At 40.0% G+C, this 16690-nt stretch overlaps 1 protein-coding gene across 1 annotated transcript; it reads right to left on the bottom strand.

Moving 5' to 3' along the window:
- Nucleotides 1–5962: 5962 nt before the first annotated feature.
- On the bottom strand, nucleotides 5963–16268 carry ifrd1 (interferon-related developmental regulator 1). The gene is made up of 12 exons (XM_033615273.2): nucleotides 16097–16268; nucleotides 14266–14370; nucleotides 13913–13994; nucleotides 12207–12331; nucleotides 11759–11916; nucleotides 11527–11577; nucleotides 11030–11208; nucleotides 10759–10867; nucleotides 10381–10515; nucleotides 10120–10248; nucleotides 6794–6889; nucleotides 5963–6620 (listed from the first exon to the last, which is right to left on the bottom strand). The coding sequence occupies exons 1-12, from the start codon at nucleotides 16125–16127 to the stop codon at nucleotides 6534–6536; spliced, it is 1287 nt and encodes a 428-aa protein (XP_033471164.1). The 5' UTR covers nucleotides 16128–16268; the 3' UTR covers nucleotides 5963–6533.
- Nucleotides 16269–16690: the final 422 nt, after the last annotated feature.

The raw sequence follows: 16690 nt of genomic DNA, 5'->3' as shown, positions 1-16690 counted from the left end.
GAAGGGATGGAGGGACACAAGGAGGAGCCGAAGCTTCCAAATGAGAAATCCTTGGTTCCATAGCATCAGTCTCAAGCGACGTCATTTACATATGACATGCTGCACAACTGTATCACCGACTGGAAGAATTTCAAAACCTTATGGCATCTTTTATAGACAGGTAAACAGAAAGATAGTCAGGAAAATCTCTTACATGTAGCTACAGTAGTCCTTGATTAATTTATGTAAATTGTTTAACAGACAAGTATTGTTGTTGTGGATTTTAATCACTGTTAAATATTTCTTTTAAAACTTCGGTTTAGGTTTTGCTTAGGATATTTATTTACTTGCATTATTGTGATCTGCAAAATAATACATCACATATTTGCATAAGAATATGTGTATGACAACTGTATTGGAAATAAAGACCAACAAAAAAGGCCTTGGTGATGCCACCACACTTTACAGGAAATGATCCTATATTTTATAAAGGGTTACATTTCACACACACACGCGCTGACAGCACACTATATGGCATCCCATCATGTGACTGTGTTGTATTATATTATCTGTAGATCCCTATCACTGACACTACATAGTAAGCACTGTGAGAATAAACTGTGTAAATAAAGAATCATATGGAGGTGCAGCATTATACATTAAAGAACGAAAAAAGAAAAATCTTCCTGTGACCCTCAGGGAGCTCCATAGTCATGCCAACTGATAAAAGACTTCTGTGTAGGATACACCGGTGCTTCCTCGCTCTAAGCTCCCAGAAGCATCCTCTTTCCTTTCTTCTCGTCTCCTCAAGGTGCATTTAAGGGATTGTAAGATCCTTCATGATGACGGACGGGGAGCGATTCCCTGGTCACTGGAGGAGAGAGCATAAAGCATAAGTAGGAAGCCTAAGTTGGCATGGTTAAAAGGTTTTAGGTAGGTGGATGGGTCAAACACAGGACTTTCACCCAGGAAACCAGAGTTTGAGTCCCATGTGACAACAATATTTACGCCCAACTGTGATCTTTTTCTAAACCTAATAACATCACTTTAACACCTCAACCTAAGGAAAGTGAAGTGAAACTTTACAAACCAGTTAAAGTCATTGAATGGGCTGATAACAGCCTTCTGAACCTACCAGTTGGTGTAGTAGGTCCCTACTGACCCATATCTATGAGGCTCATAACCACAGATAAGGGGTGTTTAATGGGCTGATAACATCCCCATCGGGTGCTCTGCCTGGCAGTATGGTTTAGATATTCAAGTTATTTCCACTAAAATCAGTCCATGCTAGTTTGGTATTACTTTTTTAATTATTTTATGATGAAAAGGATGGTCCAGGGTCGATATGTAGTGCTTATTCAGGTCGTTGAGAAAGTGTTCTGTGCATCTTTTTCTCTTCTACCAAAGAGGATTGACGCAAAGCACATTTTAGAAAGGACTTTCTTTAAAAGCCCAAATCCTTAAAAATTACAGCTCTGCCATGCTTCAAATTCATCCTCTCCAATCATTTAAATAATACATATTCAAGAGGCGAAGGACTCTTCATGTAATCAGTAAGTGCCAGTGCAATTTTGTTCGGTTTAGAATTTTCCTCTTGATCAGAATAAACCTGCTGGGACAAAAATGTTGAAGAAATTTGTGTAACAAGTGCAATTACCCTCTGCTGTTTAAGCCATTCAATAGGAGTGACTGAACTTTCCTCTACTCAAGCTTTAAAGGTTTTACTGGTCCAAGAACAACCATAGGTCATGTCGATCTCTCAGTTTGCGTCTCAGGTCGCAAAAAGATGCACAGCCTCACCCCGCAAATGTTAAGTCAACCACTAATGTCAGGGAGTTGCAGACAAGCCGCCCACAACTTCCTATTTTATGGCAGGAGACAATGGTCTGCTCTGAGAGAAATGGGAAATGACAGGGAAGAACTTTAGAGCATGCCATTTGGCTCAGGCAGGCAGTCAGTCAATCCCAGACACATTTTCTCCTTCGCAGTATGCCCTTCAGATATTGAGGTTTGATGAAGAGGGAGGGTTAAGAGGTGATGCAGATTGCTGGGTGTCAATACAGTTAAAGGGTTTAACAGAAAATTAAAAATCCAAAGTGATACGATGCAGAGACGAGTTAGATAACAAGATACTTACATAAAGAGGAGTGTATGTAAGGGAGGGATTAAATGCTCAAGGAGTTTAGATGAAAACTTACCCAAATTACCATTTGTGTATCAATTACTCACCCTGTGTTGTACTGAATTTGTGAAGAAAACTCTGTTTTTCTCGGATGTGCCCATGGTTAGCAAAGAATCCAAAAAAAGCAAATACTCTTGATGAATTGAAGTAAATGGGGACTGCGTTTAACAACAGCAAACCTATATCAAAACTTCCCAAACACATGCATTTTCACTTACACCTGGCAATTTATAACACTAACGTGTATAAAGCAGAGGCGTGCAACTTTTCTATGCTTGAGACAGTTTATGCTGAATTGTTTTAAATATTACAGTTTCTGCTTAAATGCATGTGGTGGGAAGTATTGAGCATACGACTGGATAAACAGATGTTTTGATATAGTTTTACTGTTGTGGACCCCTATGACTTAAATTTATTACGATTTTTTTGTGTTGTTGGATTCTTCGTTCACCGTGGAGGCATGCAAGAAAAACAAAATTTTCATTGTGAATTCAACACAACACTGGGTGAGTAACTGATATACAACTGATCATTTTGTGGATGAAGTATTCCTTTAAAACTTTACACATAAGTAATTTCAGTTGATTTATGCTGTGTTTTTAAAGATGTGTTATCATATCTGTTGATTCAAAGCAGAGCTGTAGACTCAACTCACATGACTTGGACTTGAGTCAGAGTCTAGTCACAAATTTGATGACTTTAGGCTCAACTTGACAAAATCAAAAACTTGCAACTAAGCTTGGACTTTAACACCAATGTTTCGTGACTTAATTTGGCCCTCAGACTTTATAACACTTGATACCTTCTCTCACGCATAGAGATTTAAAAGTATGTTACTGAACCTCCTGAGACCCCAGCTTTTGTTTGGTATGCAATTTTAATTTCTCCTAGCTATTTAGGATGAGTAGGACTGGGATAAATAAACACGTTTCAACCATAAAATTTGATCAGGTTATGTATCTTGTACACTTCTGTGTCGGGATCAGCTGCAGACTGACTGAGTAAAGATGGCTGCCATCTTGTTTTTAAATTGGCTTGGTGTATTGTGCTTTCCCTACCACTAGATGGCAAAAAAAGTTTCCATGAACAAGGACAACAGGTCTAAGTTATGAAAAATGAAGTTTAAGATGCAGCTAACCCAAATTATAATGTCCTCATATGAGAACACAAGGTCGCAGAAGGTTATAAAGTATGTCACAAACCAATTAATTTCCCTTCTTGTCCTGAATCAATTAAAAATGAATGTTATTCATTCCCAGCCCCCTAAAACTTAATTCTCCAGATATATTTTGGTTGAACCAATTTAACAGCATCCAATCAAGTTGCAGGGGAGAACCATGAAGAACTTATATTGCAGTTTTGAGCGGCAGATGGAAAAAAACGATACCAAAGGTAATCATTTACAAACAAAAATTAAGGATGGTGAACAAAAAACAACTTGCAATATGCAAAATGTGCTGATTGAAAGTGACAGAGATGCCAAAACTTCAAACTTGTAACAAATTAATACAATTTTTTAAAAGCGTAATTTATTTTGTAAATTTGATAATTATTACTCTGTTGTTAAAATGTCATTACATTTGGTGAAAGATGTAAGTTTAGGAATTTGGACTTCTCAATCTGGACTTGCAACTTGACTTGGGACTTACCTGTCTTGACTTGGGACAGGAAATTTGACTTTTGAGTGCAAAGACAATGACTTAGTCCCACCTCTGATTCAAAGTAATATGAAGGCCTGTTTTCAAAAGGCTGACGGACTCATGAAACTCTTCTTTACTTAAATACGACCCTCCTCCGGGAAAAAGCCAATAGACAGGCCATGAAAAATGTATCAACTCTGTGTTGCTGCTTCCTCCTGAAGGTAATATTGTTTTGCCTGAGGTATGAGGCTGCTGAATTGGTCTATCGATTGCAGGATGCCTGTGTGTGCTCCAAACTCTTGGGTAACATGCCAACATTATTGATGGGACTATTTGTAGGTTTGTGACATTAACCTTTATCATGTGATCCTCACTGCTGTTATGGACTATTTTTACTGCCCTATAAAAGAAGCAGCCTTCAAGTGGGGCCTGGGGGGGGGGGGGGGGGGGGGATGTACTGTGTACAAAGTATGTTAAACCTCCATCATTTCCTTTGCTGCCTCAACAGTTTCACCACTGACAAACTTGTATCAATAACTCAAGAGGGCACATCACAAAGCCTCATATCTATGCAGGAAGGTAGAGGCTGGGCGTACTGCTCAGTCAGTCTCACTATAATGCCACTGTCACCTTGGCTGCAAGATCCTTCACTTTGATATGTTGAAGTAGCAATAAATAAGATTTGTACTGCCCCTTTGCTCAAAATGGCCTCCATAAATCTGCCAGGGCTTTAAAGAGAAGCAGAGATTTCTAGTTTTCAAAACTCACTTGAAATTTCACTAGAAGGGAAGTTGGCAAGACACTTTACCAAAACCTATTGTCATTGTCATTTTCAACAATGGGAAAATTTACTTTAGCACCCTATTGATGTTTTTGATGAACTAATCTCGGCCAATCAGCATTACTGTGTCAGTAAAGGGCAGCTCCATTACTTTGGAGGTCTTCTAGATCATTATGTAGTCTTCCAGTAGTGTTCCTGGTGCATTCAAATCCCAGAATTCAAATTTTGGTGGATGTATGTTTTAGCTTAAAAATGCTATTTTCCTAAGTCCTTCTAATAGAAATTTTCTACGTGACGTAATGCAGGTTTCTGTACGATGTGGTTGCCACCTATAAACCCATGTACCAACCCAAACACCGTGTTAGTTTGACTTCGAAAGTGACATAAATTCATTAAGGATTTTCTGTTTTTGGATTCATCGTTCACTGTGGAGAAAAATGAAGAATTTCATTGCAAAATCAATGCAACACACATCGTATCTGTTAATTCAAAGCAGAGGTATGGGCTCAAGTCACATGACTTGGACTTGAGACTCAAGTCACTAATTTGAGTACTTTAGACTCGACTTTACAAAATCAAAACAGGCTTGCAACTGAACTTGGACTTTAACACCAATAACTTGTGACTTCATTTGGCCTTTAGACTTGAAAACACTTGCCCCAAGCATAAAGATTAAAAACTATGTTATTTGTCATTATCCTATGGACTGTGTTTTGGAGTTTTCTGTTTGTGATCCTTGTTTCATGTTATTCATTCATATTTAATCTGCTTCCTCTTTTATTTTGTAGATTCTCTCATGTGTTGTGTCTGGTTTTACTTCCTGTCTTTGTTTTCCCACCTGTTTTCTGTCACACCTGTCTCATTAGTCCTTCCCTGTTCCCAGAGTGCAGGTTTCTGTACAATGTGGTTGCTACCTATAAACCTATAAACCCTTGTACCAACGCAAACACTGTGTTAGTTTGATTTCGAAAGTTACAAAATGACAAACAAACTCAATGATCAAGTCAGCTAGCAGCTTCCTTGTGCTGCGAGGCAAAATTACAGTTTCTGTCTACGGAGTCTGGCGGGTTTGAAGACAGACAGCAAAGATAGCGGCTTCAGTTCGCTGTTGGAAAGGATTGTCAGACAGCAAGGTAAAGCAGTAAAATAATGTTAATATTGCGTACACTTAAATCAATGTTGTTTTGTTGGTAAAATAAAGTTTGCTGCCGCTCCTATCCACAGCCACTAGACTCCTTTGATCAGAACTACAACCTCCGTCACTGCTTTTGGTGGGTGAGCGAGTTTCTATTTGGAAAACAAAGTAAAAAAAAGCAGATGTATCCGCCCTTTTAAGTAGAGCAAATTTTGTATAATAAACAAGCAAAAATAGGACATCCATTTCTTACAGCTTTTCAGTGTTTATTTCATCATCCTTGCCCTTTAGATTACACACCCACTACTAAAAAGACAACACAATATTTACCAAGGTTCGACAGAAATAACCTTACAAGGGAAGGTAGTGCAACTTAATACAAATACATCAAAGGGTTAGATCAGTCACATGTCTTGACATTGCTATAAACTAACTAAACTAACATGGTACAAGACAAATGCTGGAAAAATCATATAACTTATTAAAAAAAGGCCACATAATGAATATTAACATAAGGGGAAAACAAATATACACTGTATGTACAACACCACTGTTTAAAGGTATACTCTATGTTAAATCTATTGTTTGATTATCAAACACTCACCTCCTGTAGATTTGAAAAGAGGCTATAAAAAGAATGTTTAGTCCGCCACAAGGTGGCCTTAAGCCCCCTTTCAAGTTTGCAGAAGGTGACGGTTTGATATTCAAAATATAGATTTTGAGGGAGGATCACACAAAGTTGTGACAATTCATCTAAAAAGCAGGGGAGCCTGATAAATAGAGTGTTAGAGTGAAAAGAAGAAAATGAGAAAAAGGTTAAAATTCTCCCACATCCACCCTCTTGTCCCTGAACTTGCTTCTGGCTTTGGTCCGAGCCTTGAATGCGGCAGAGTTGTGGAGATGCTGGAAGAGAGAGGGGGAAAAAATCTATTTAAAAAAGGTAGAAAAAAGGTGACACATGATGTTTAATGTGGCAAATGTGTCATACAACAAGGTATCAGAAAGTGAGATGCTAGAGTTTTAAGAGCCTTTTGACATAAAGGGAGTGTTCAAATAGCCCGAGTGTGTACTCGTACCCTTTCAAAGCGAGAGATTTTCATGGCCTTCATTGTGGCGGAATCAACCAGCATAGGTGGTCCCAGTTCAAACACGTCTCTGATGAATTCATTTGCCTGTTTAAGAAAAAAGAAAATCATTAAGAAAACACTTCTTTGTAGCACACCAAGATAAATTCACCAATATATGATCAAGGTGGACTGATTTTATCAAACTCCAAAGACAAAACTTAAAGGGATAGTTCAACATTTTAGCAAATACGTCTATTGCCATAATCCCTATAGTCATATGAGTAGGTACATTACCTTTAACTGTCAGTGCGTGCTGTTCTGAGATCGGTGGGACAGAGCTGCCCGCTGAAATGGAGGTGAACGGTACAGCCCCCTCTCTCCCTCAAAACTAATCAAATACACCATCAAATGACTCCAAAACGCTCTAGTGGACAACACATGGCTTGCGCATTCCCCACGCTATGAAATAATAATGTATAATTAAGTAACATTACAACACATGAAGCAAATACTCGGAACTACTTTCTTGAGTAAACCACTGGGCGGAGTGACACAGTGCGCAGCTGAGACAGTGCCGTTGTTATTGCTTGTAGCCATTTGCTGTATCGTCAGCAGGACACACCAAAAGGTTTGAGGAAAGTTTACAAGTGCTTTTGTAAATCATGGTTTACACATGTATTGTAAAAGGTTGCAGTAACAAGCCGAAGACATGGAGCAAAGTGAAGTTTCATAGTTCCAACCAGTAATACGGACAGGATGAAACAATGGCTATTTGTGCTGGACATCGACCCCAACATGCCTGTGGAAATGGTCCGGAAAATATTTGTGTGCTCCTGCCATTTTTTACCGGAGGATTACAGTGAAAGGATGGAGCGCAGAAGCTCAGGAATGGTTCAAACGCTTTTCTTGAAAGATACTGTCATACCATCTGTCGACATCACTAAACGAGCAGACGTGGTAAGTGATCGTTGTGTATTTTGCTCAGCAATCTCTCTGCTGTAACGTTAACGTTACCTCCATGTTGAGTAACATTAGCCTACAACCCAAGCATGGTAAATAAGGCTAAAATGCAAATGTTGTTGTGGTTATGTTATGGATAAGTGCTTGCCCAGAGCATATAGTGAAGTGACTGGCATTACTTCTCATTGCTGGGAATAAACAGACTGCTAGGGAACATTTTATGTTGTTGTTCCTTCAGGAGTTGTGTTGATTTATGAGTGTGGAGTTAGCATGTTCTCCCCGTGTTCCGGTGATTATTTTGAGGCGTACAATATATTTATATTGCACAGGTGTACCTAATAAAGTGGCCAGTAAGCCCCACATTTACACCACCGGCACTGGGTCTCCCCTCAGCCCCTGGTTGCTCGGCAGCCTCAACCTCTCTTCTTGCTCTCTCTTCTTCCAAAACCTGTAACTCTTCCTCTGTATATTCTGGCTTCTTCTCAACAAACTTGTTGTTTTGATGACGGGAGTAACTGCACTAAACATACACCGTTTGAAATCACTCCGCCCAGCAAGTACTGTATGTCTGGAATGTAGTTCCGGTTCTGCGTTTGGCTTCAAAACAACTGTGTCTCGTAATATTACATTATTATTTCATAGCGTGGTGAATGGGTAAGTTACAAGTTGTCCACAAGAGCGTTTTGGAGTCATTTGATGGTGTATTTGATTAGTTTTGAGGGAGAGAGGGGGCTGTACCGTTCACCTCCATTTCAGCGGGCAGCTCTGCCCCACCGATCTCAGAACAGCATGCACTGACAATTAAAGGTAATGTACCTACTCATATGACTATAGGGATTATGGCAATAGGCGAATTTGCCAAAATGTCGAACTATCCCTTCAAGGCCAAAAGACACTGGCAGCAAACGCCATGTGTCAAAAAATACGCCCCTATTTTCAATGTATAACTCTTAACCAGCAGCGGCGTCAACACTACTCCGACTAGCTCCCATAGCAGTTCGACTCATCACCGCTGTTGCATTAAGACAACTTTGTAGCTGTTGCTGTGTCTCGTCTGTGATGGGGAATGGATGACGAGAGACTCCTTATGAGGTCGAGAAATATGCAGAGCTGAACGACCCACAGTGCCCTCATTATGAAGACAATGACCGAGAAGATATTGCCAGTGGAGATCGGCTCTTCAGGTGAGAAATCAACTTTAATTAGTTGGTGTCCACACATGATTTTAAGCTAACGCAGAGGTGTATGAAGTACAGATATTTTAGTAAAGGTAGTTAGAACTTTCAGTGGTCATCATGTTGACGAGCTGCTGCGTGACGCGTCCATTGTATGCCAATGGCCAAAGCCAAGCACTTGACCCGCGTCACCTGACGTGAGATGCTTGCATGACTGGAATACTACGTTTCCTTCTATTTGTTATGTACTGTACATAGTTCTGTTTGGTACCAGCGATTGCGTGCAAAATACAGCTAATGAGGAAGGAGATTCATACGTTTTAATCTGGAAACTAAATTATGGTTTCCTACATTTGTCAACAATATGAGTTACATTCCAGTGTAGTTCTCATACTTCCACTGTTATTTCATTTAGTTATATATGTTTTGATTTATCTCCTCTTTATTTGGGATCTAATTGGACAAAGTGTGACTTTGACACAGTAAAAGAAAAATGAAGTAAAATATTCCCTCAGATAAAAGGGATGAGGAATCCAATAGAAACTGACTTGAAGCTTGACGTTTTCTTTCTCCTTTTTATTTTAAGTTTATTTTTGTTTTTTGGCTCATTCATTGTTTTCTTACCTTTAAGCACTTGATTTTGTTGTAATATATAACTGCCAAAGCAGGTGTGAAGTAAAGAATCTGTAGTTGTCTTTTGCATATCCTCTGGCTGCCAATAAAATCAACAAAACACCTCTACCGACCATCACCATGAGACAATACAGAATGTGAGCAATAATTTTAGATACTGTTTACAGCGTTATGGGCTCTGAAATATGTTCCATTGTCTAATCTTCACTTGTGAAATGTTGCAGTGTACCACAAGCGCTGGCTGCAAGCCAAGGTGCGGACTACTCTCTAACCAGCTACTTGTAATGGCTTTTTTCCCCCCTTACAGTACGAAACATTATCCTAAATCAAGTTCTAAGTGTTGTCTTCCTGCGTCAGGCAGGCCTGCAGATCTTCATTGTCTTTTATTGCTGTGTCAGTGCAGGAGAAAAGAGCTCCTGTTACACATCATCTGACGCAACAACCCAAACTCGTGATTCTGCAGTGCATTTAAATTAGAATGTTGGCTTGCACGCATCGAAGTGCTGTCACTGACTCATACATTTACGCCATACTCCACCAACATGTAACGACGTATTGTAAACATACCTGCAAGTGGTAGTTCATCCCAGAGCCCACGAACTCTCTGAAGGCGTCATAGGTCCTCTTTCTGACCCAGCTGTCAATGGTCATGCGCTCTGTCCCAAAGCGAATGGTCTCAGACTGGAAGTCGCCCTCCTGGAAGGACAAAGATGGAGGTCAGACAAATAAAAATGGCCAGAGACAAAAACAGAACATTTACTTGACAGCTTCAGTCCTCCTCTAAGACACTCAGGAGGAAGGAGCATCTAAAATGCACCAAACACCCACCTCAACAGCCTTGAGTACGTCTCTAAACACCGACCGCTGCTTCCTCTTGTCTGTCTTGGCTCTGTGCTTGTTACAGTCTGTGGCCAACGCATTCAGTTTGTCACACAGTTCATCCCAGTCATTAAACTCAAACTCCTGAGGGGACACAGAAAAACAAATGCTGCATTCATGACCAGTTAAAAAGTAAAAAAAAGTGAGAGGCATCACTCTAGCAACACTAAACAGATGTTTACAGAAAGACAGTCAAGTAAACATAAAATTTAGGGCAAAATAAAAACAAAATTACAGTCCCTTATTCATCTCACACCCGTAATTTAGTCCCAATTTTAGTCCCAGTATTTGAGTGTGCTGTACTTTAAAAGATTACAATGAACTTACAGGGTCCATGTCTCTGGCCAACTCAAAGAGCAGTGCAATGGTCTCCCCTGCAGCAATTCTCATGTTGACATCCTCACTTTCTAGCAGTCTTGGCAGTTTAGGCAGGTGTCTGCACAACAAAACACATGCAATCAAAATTATTTAAAAAACACATGCATCACTTCTTACATTTCAGTATCTGGGCTTGGGATGCACTCAAATGAAATGTGTGGTCAAGGCAACAAACTTGGCTGTGAAACTAAGTTAAGGGGTTGACAAAAGTGAGGCTTACTTGCGCAGGATGTCTTTGAGCTGGCTGGCAGTACAGATGGTGAGCAGCAGTGCCCAAGACAGCAGGGCGTTGGTGTGGAGCTGGCTCGTCTGGGGACTGATCAAAGGACAGGTTCCATCCATCTTCGCATAGGACCGGGTGAACAGGTTCTCAAAGCACTCCATGGTTGCATGGACATCCTGGAGCAGGAAGCAGCAGGGAACATGTGAAGACAGGTGTTTGCAAAAATCAAACGCTTGAAGGGTAATGAAAACACCACCAGTCCACACAGATAAAATTTTTATGACTTTGTGACTAATTACTCCAGGCACAGTCTGAGTGAAGCTGCCAGTGCAGTTAACATGAACATTAAGCCTGAATGAGGCACAGTGTCACAACTGATAATGAGTTCAAATGAACGACTGACAGAGGTTGTAGAAGAGACATCGCGGCGGCTCGCCCTCGAGCCCAAAGGTGTCAAACTACAGAATAGACACTAAAACTGATCAAGAACTCACCAAAATGTCATCTTCTGCTACTAAAGTACAGAGGCCCAGACTTGTCGCCACCTATTAAGAGAAACAGATGTGCTCAGTTGACGTTTCACAGCATATACACATTACAGAAAAACCCAGACACACACTTAACAGCAGGTAGTGTGTAATTTGTTCCACAACCTGTCAACAGTGCATTCTTCGGATGTCATAAAAATATTAGGTATTGCTTTTCCCAACAATATCAGGTACTCACAGCCTGTCTGGCTTGTATGTTGGCTGCTCCGTCCGCCAGGATGTTTTTGAAGATGGGTTTCAGGGTCTTGAACACCTCCTCGCTCTCGATGCCGGAGCCCAGCTGGATACACAGCAGGCAGGCTAAAGAAGCTGCTGCCCGCTGCTCCTCGCCTTTGCCTGACGGGAAGAAGAGTGGGCATTAACATTTCCCTTCAGCTCAGGGAACATTTGACACAAAATAGAGATATATTTACCCTCACCATATCATGCAGAAAATATCAAACAGATCCTATAAAATAACAATATGTCGATGTACAGCTACAGAGCATATATTTAACCCCAGCATTTCACCACTTTCAGAACCACTGATGCTATAAAAAGGCAAACAAAACAGCAAAACATCTGCTGTGACATTAGCGAGGAGGACCAGACTTTTGATAAAACACTTCAGTTATCTTTTCTGGTACCTTTCTTGAGGCAGCGTTCGATGCTGTCTGTGATGGTCATCCTTCTCTCTGAGATGAACTCATACAGGATCCGTGTGGCCATGGCCGTCTTGAGCCCATCCAGCGCCCCTTGTCTGGTCTTAGCACTGAGGAAACATGTACACAAACAGTATTACTAATATACTAATCACTGTGTCTCTTGTTTTATATTAACATGACTGAAGAATGATGCCTGACAGGGAGATATCATAATATATTTTCATAAAGAAATTAGCCAATGTATAAAGCTAAATGCAAGTTAGATTTAAGACTTTTTAAATTACGAGATGAGGGGAGAGCAAAACTGAAAAATATAAGCCATTTGTTGGCGGGTTTTCTTAGGGATATTGCATTTCTCACCCTGCATGTGGGACTCCACTGCCTTGATACCCATTGTGCCAAGTTTGAAAAACTTTTTGCATTAAACACATTTAATCTAATATGCATTGCCTTGTACAGTTTCAGCTCTGAGCATCCCAGCCAGAAAGAAAATATGAGGGTTGTTGGTTTTGTTATCCTAACGTGACGTTAATGCAAGAGGAATTCAATTATTAAAAATAATAAATAAATAAATAAATAAATAAATAAATAAATAAAAACAAATGTCACCAATTACTTTGAGATTTTACATTGCAATGTTAGGGAAAAAAAATCATAAAATTCTACTTCCACTGTCTTAGCATTTTTAATACTTTTGAAAGACTGATTTTGAACATTTTAATAGCAATTAAGGACTTATTTTTCGATAAATAATTCAATGCCTTTAAGACTTTTGAAGGATCTCTGGGAACCCTGCATGTAAAAAGCATCTGCTAAACACCCACACTGCTTTGGCCAGAAGCTTGATTGAGGGCCCTAGGAGTTAACTGACTGAAACCCAGCACTGATCAATTAGAGCAATTTCAAATTAAAAGTTTTAAGTATTATTTTGTGAGCTAAAATGTTAAGCTAGTTTGTCCATTGTTTTTATATACTCTTAAATTTTATATGTACTGGGACTAGCAAAGTCACTTTAGCCCTTGATTTTACAAGCAGTTTTAAGTATTAAAGCTGAACTACTATTTGTAACATTAATCACTCATCAAATGATCAAAAACACCTATAATGTTGAAATGTGCTGCTAATGTGCCAAAGCTTAAAATTTAATTCCCCCATTGCACTGGCAATGAAGTGGGACTACTGGTGCATCCATACCTAAATATGATCAAGCTCAGCAGACACATGTTGAATTCTGTTTTTAACTTGACTGGGCTGTAAACCTCAATGACACCTTTCTCCTGTGATTGACAGCAGCACTCTAAACTCAGACTCCCAGAAATAAGCTTAAACCACGTTAGTTGCACCTTCTTAAAATTGTATGTTTCTGGAGGCTCTTTGTCAATACTTCAAGGGTATTAATCCACAACTGTGTACACCTATTTTTGTTAAATTACTTTGTCAATATCTTTTGTACTATTGTTATTTATTCTATCATATTCTTTGTGGGCAAAAGATTCCTAAATCGTTCTAAACTAAAATGATTTCTGCCTTGCTTTTATGCAGCATTCTTTACAGAATAAAGTCACTTTATTTTCAATATATCTTGTCGAAAAGGGGAAACTCTGTACAGGACATGTCACAGGCTTCATGCCAAGATCAGATAATGTGTGCGTGTCGACTGTTGACAAGCAGGAAGTCATTTCTATTACCTCTTATCTACCGTGCTGTCTATAAACCCCTTCAGCTTGTACTGGAAATCCTCCTGGGCTTGGTCCTCACTGGCCTCTCCACCTGGCAACACCACAGAAAGTAGACACATGTCTGTTAGGCTTCAAGGTATTGATAAGAGTTACTGGACAACACACATTTGCCCAATAACAAGTTTTATGGCAAAAATCAAACCAAGAGATGAGCTAGGCATCTACTACATTCCTAAGTGCTCACACACTGCTAACACTGGCCAATACAGACACACCCACTGTCAGCACAGCCAGCACACATACCAACAAGTTGAAACAAAGACTAGAGTACAGAACATACACACACATACACACACACATACCTTCATCTGCAACACTGATGGTATCACTGAAGCTGCTGCAATGACTGAGGGTCTCAATGGAGGCATCCTCATCACTGAAAGGCTGCACATTTCCATGCTGCCCCCCTGAACACACAAAAAAAAACAGACATGAGCACTGAAAATATAATTTCTCCTAATCTAATCAAATGCATTAGTACAGTGCAGCAGGTCTGGTTGAGCCTATTATGTAACCCCAGCACCACGCAGGTGCTGCAGTGGATACTGCAGTTATCTAATCTGTATTTTTGTCCTTTGCATGCCTTATCCTGCTGTACTTTCATTATCTCGCATGAAAATGCACAATGTTTTTCAGGGTCAAGGGTAAACCCACACTTCTGTTGACTGTGTAAACACAACATTATGTTCAGGTTGGAGGGACATGGGTCAACTGAACATTTGTGACATGACAGACGCTCTGACAATCTGCCACTGTCGTTAGTTACTCTCAGGTGCAAAACTACTGATCAGAATACAGTTTTGTCCAAAACCACAACAGCAAGCAAGGTGTCATGGAGGGCAAACAGGAAGCTGATTTTGCTGTCCAAATCCAGAGCAGACAATACAAGTGATTAAGAAAGGGAACAGTTAGAATACTTGAAACTGGAATGAAACCTGCAAACAGGCACTTCGAAACACACTTGTATGGTTGCCAGTCTAAGCAGAATATTTTGAAGGTCTTGTGTGGGAGAGTTGTGAAAATTCACAGATAAAAACGGTGTGAAAATCTTTTGTCTGTTAATTTTTCAAATCTCAAAAGCCTCAGTTGTATTAGTTGTGAGAAACATCCAATAAACGCCTCATAAAGTGTAGGAAATCGCAGCCTCAGTTGTTTTGCACTGCAACCAGACACAACAGGCGTCTCTGTGCTGACCTGAATTCACCTCTGAGACACATGCTGGTAAGCCTTTCACTGTGAGACCACGTTTTTAGAGACGTCGCAACCAAAAATGAAAGTACTTAAAATGTAACGTTAAACCCGTGATAACGCTAAAGGAAACACTGTCAGCTGACTGATAAAAGACCATTTTATCAACCTAATATGGGCTATTTCTATGTGTTGACGTGGACTCTTCCCCCACGCCAGCTGACTTCTGAGAACCGGGCGCCGCCTCTTTTCCACCCCGCTCTCTGGAGTCCAAAATGTCCGCCTTCTGTCGTATAACAATAACAACCAATGTAAAAGACGGTTATCTGTCTTAAATACTAGTTAAAACTCAGTAACGTTAGTCGGAAATGCTTTCTGACACACAAAAATTCGGCTAAAGATCAACTGAGGTCAATCCTTAAACAAGGCGACCTCACTTTACTAGATTCGAGCTAGCTAACATTTTATCTTTAATTTACAGACCTACAAAAAAAGATTTATTCGTCTATCGAAGCTAATACCATGCTCAAAGCTGTCAAGTTGTCACAGAAGTATGTTTATGTAAATGTACTTTACCTAGCAACCACATCTTGCTAGTGGGAAGTTGACATTAGCTAGCCGTTAGCGTGTATTGTAAAGTGCGACAATGTGCCCGTGAACAATATAAATTAGTATATAAACAAAAAACGAGTTTAAATAATGTAAATATAAAGCAAAAGTACACTGTCATATGATGGCACGTTTTTGTAAGAGCGGTGCTTTGTGTGAGCACAGCTAGTTAGCTTTGTGTTTTGACGTAGGCCCGCCTCTGATATTTGTAGTCCTTCTTGTAAACACGTTCAACTCCTCTCAATGGACTGGCAACACGAAAAGAACTACAATTCCCATCAACATACACGCGTCACATAAGCAAGGCCAAAGCAATGCGGCCGCTCGCTCACTTACCCCTGCTATTCTTCTTCTTGGTCCTCGGCATTTTCGTGCAGATTAATGTACAATATGATCAAAAATCAGCCAATACACGACCAGCTTTTATTATATTGTCTCGTAAAATGAAAATATTCCCGTGGCACAGCGGATAAAAAGGAATTGAAGGCGATCTTGGAGATAGACTGTTGGCCGAGACGATACATTTTCCCTCATAAACCAGGGCTGCATTACGAGAGGGCGGCACTGAGTATTTATACCGGCTGACATGTCACGAGGAGGTTTCCCGGCATCACTGACCAATCCGGGAATAGGAACATGCGTCGCATGTGTTCACTCGTGATGTAGTGTACAGAAACGTGGGCTCAATGCGTATTTGGTCATTCTGGTAAAGTGTGTACCTGTTATGGTCATCACAGTTGTAGAACTACTATGAAGCAAAGGTAAAATAAAACTGCTGATCTTTAATATAAAACATCTTGAAAATGATTGATTGACAAAAACAGCCACAAAAACACAAAGAAAAGAAAAAAATAGTAGTGATTTTTGCAATTTATGGTGCAATACAAACAGTGAATATATGCCTCTGTGATCAGTAACAGGAAACAGTAA

The sequence above is a fragment of the Epinephelus lanceolatus genome, chromosome 23 (genome assembly GCF_041903045.1).
Source record: "Epinephelus lanceolatus isolate andai-2023 chromosome 23, ASM4190304v1, whole genome shotgun sequence".
In the NCBI taxonomy this organism is placed as follows: Eukaryota; Metazoa; Chordata; class Actinopteri; order Perciformes; family Serranidae; genus Epinephelus; species Epinephelus lanceolatus.
Note: the sequence above shows the minus strand (reverse complement) of the source record. Positions and strands in the feature narration are given on the sequence as shown.

Bases quoted from the DNA above. Each gene is read 5' to 3' on its own strand.
- ifrd1 (XM_033615273.2), bottom strand. From the start codon at position 16,127: ATGCCGAGGACCAAGAAGAAGAATAGCAGGG. The intron at 10,868-11,029 runs GTAAGCCTCACT...TTTGTTGTGCAG, and splicing joins CTCAAAGACATCCTGCGCAA to ACACCTGCCTAAACTGCCAA. The intron at 10,249-10,380 runs GTGGGTGTTTGG...TTGTCCTTCCAG, and splicing joins ACGTACTCAAGGCTGTTGAG to GAGGGCGACTTCCAGTCTGA.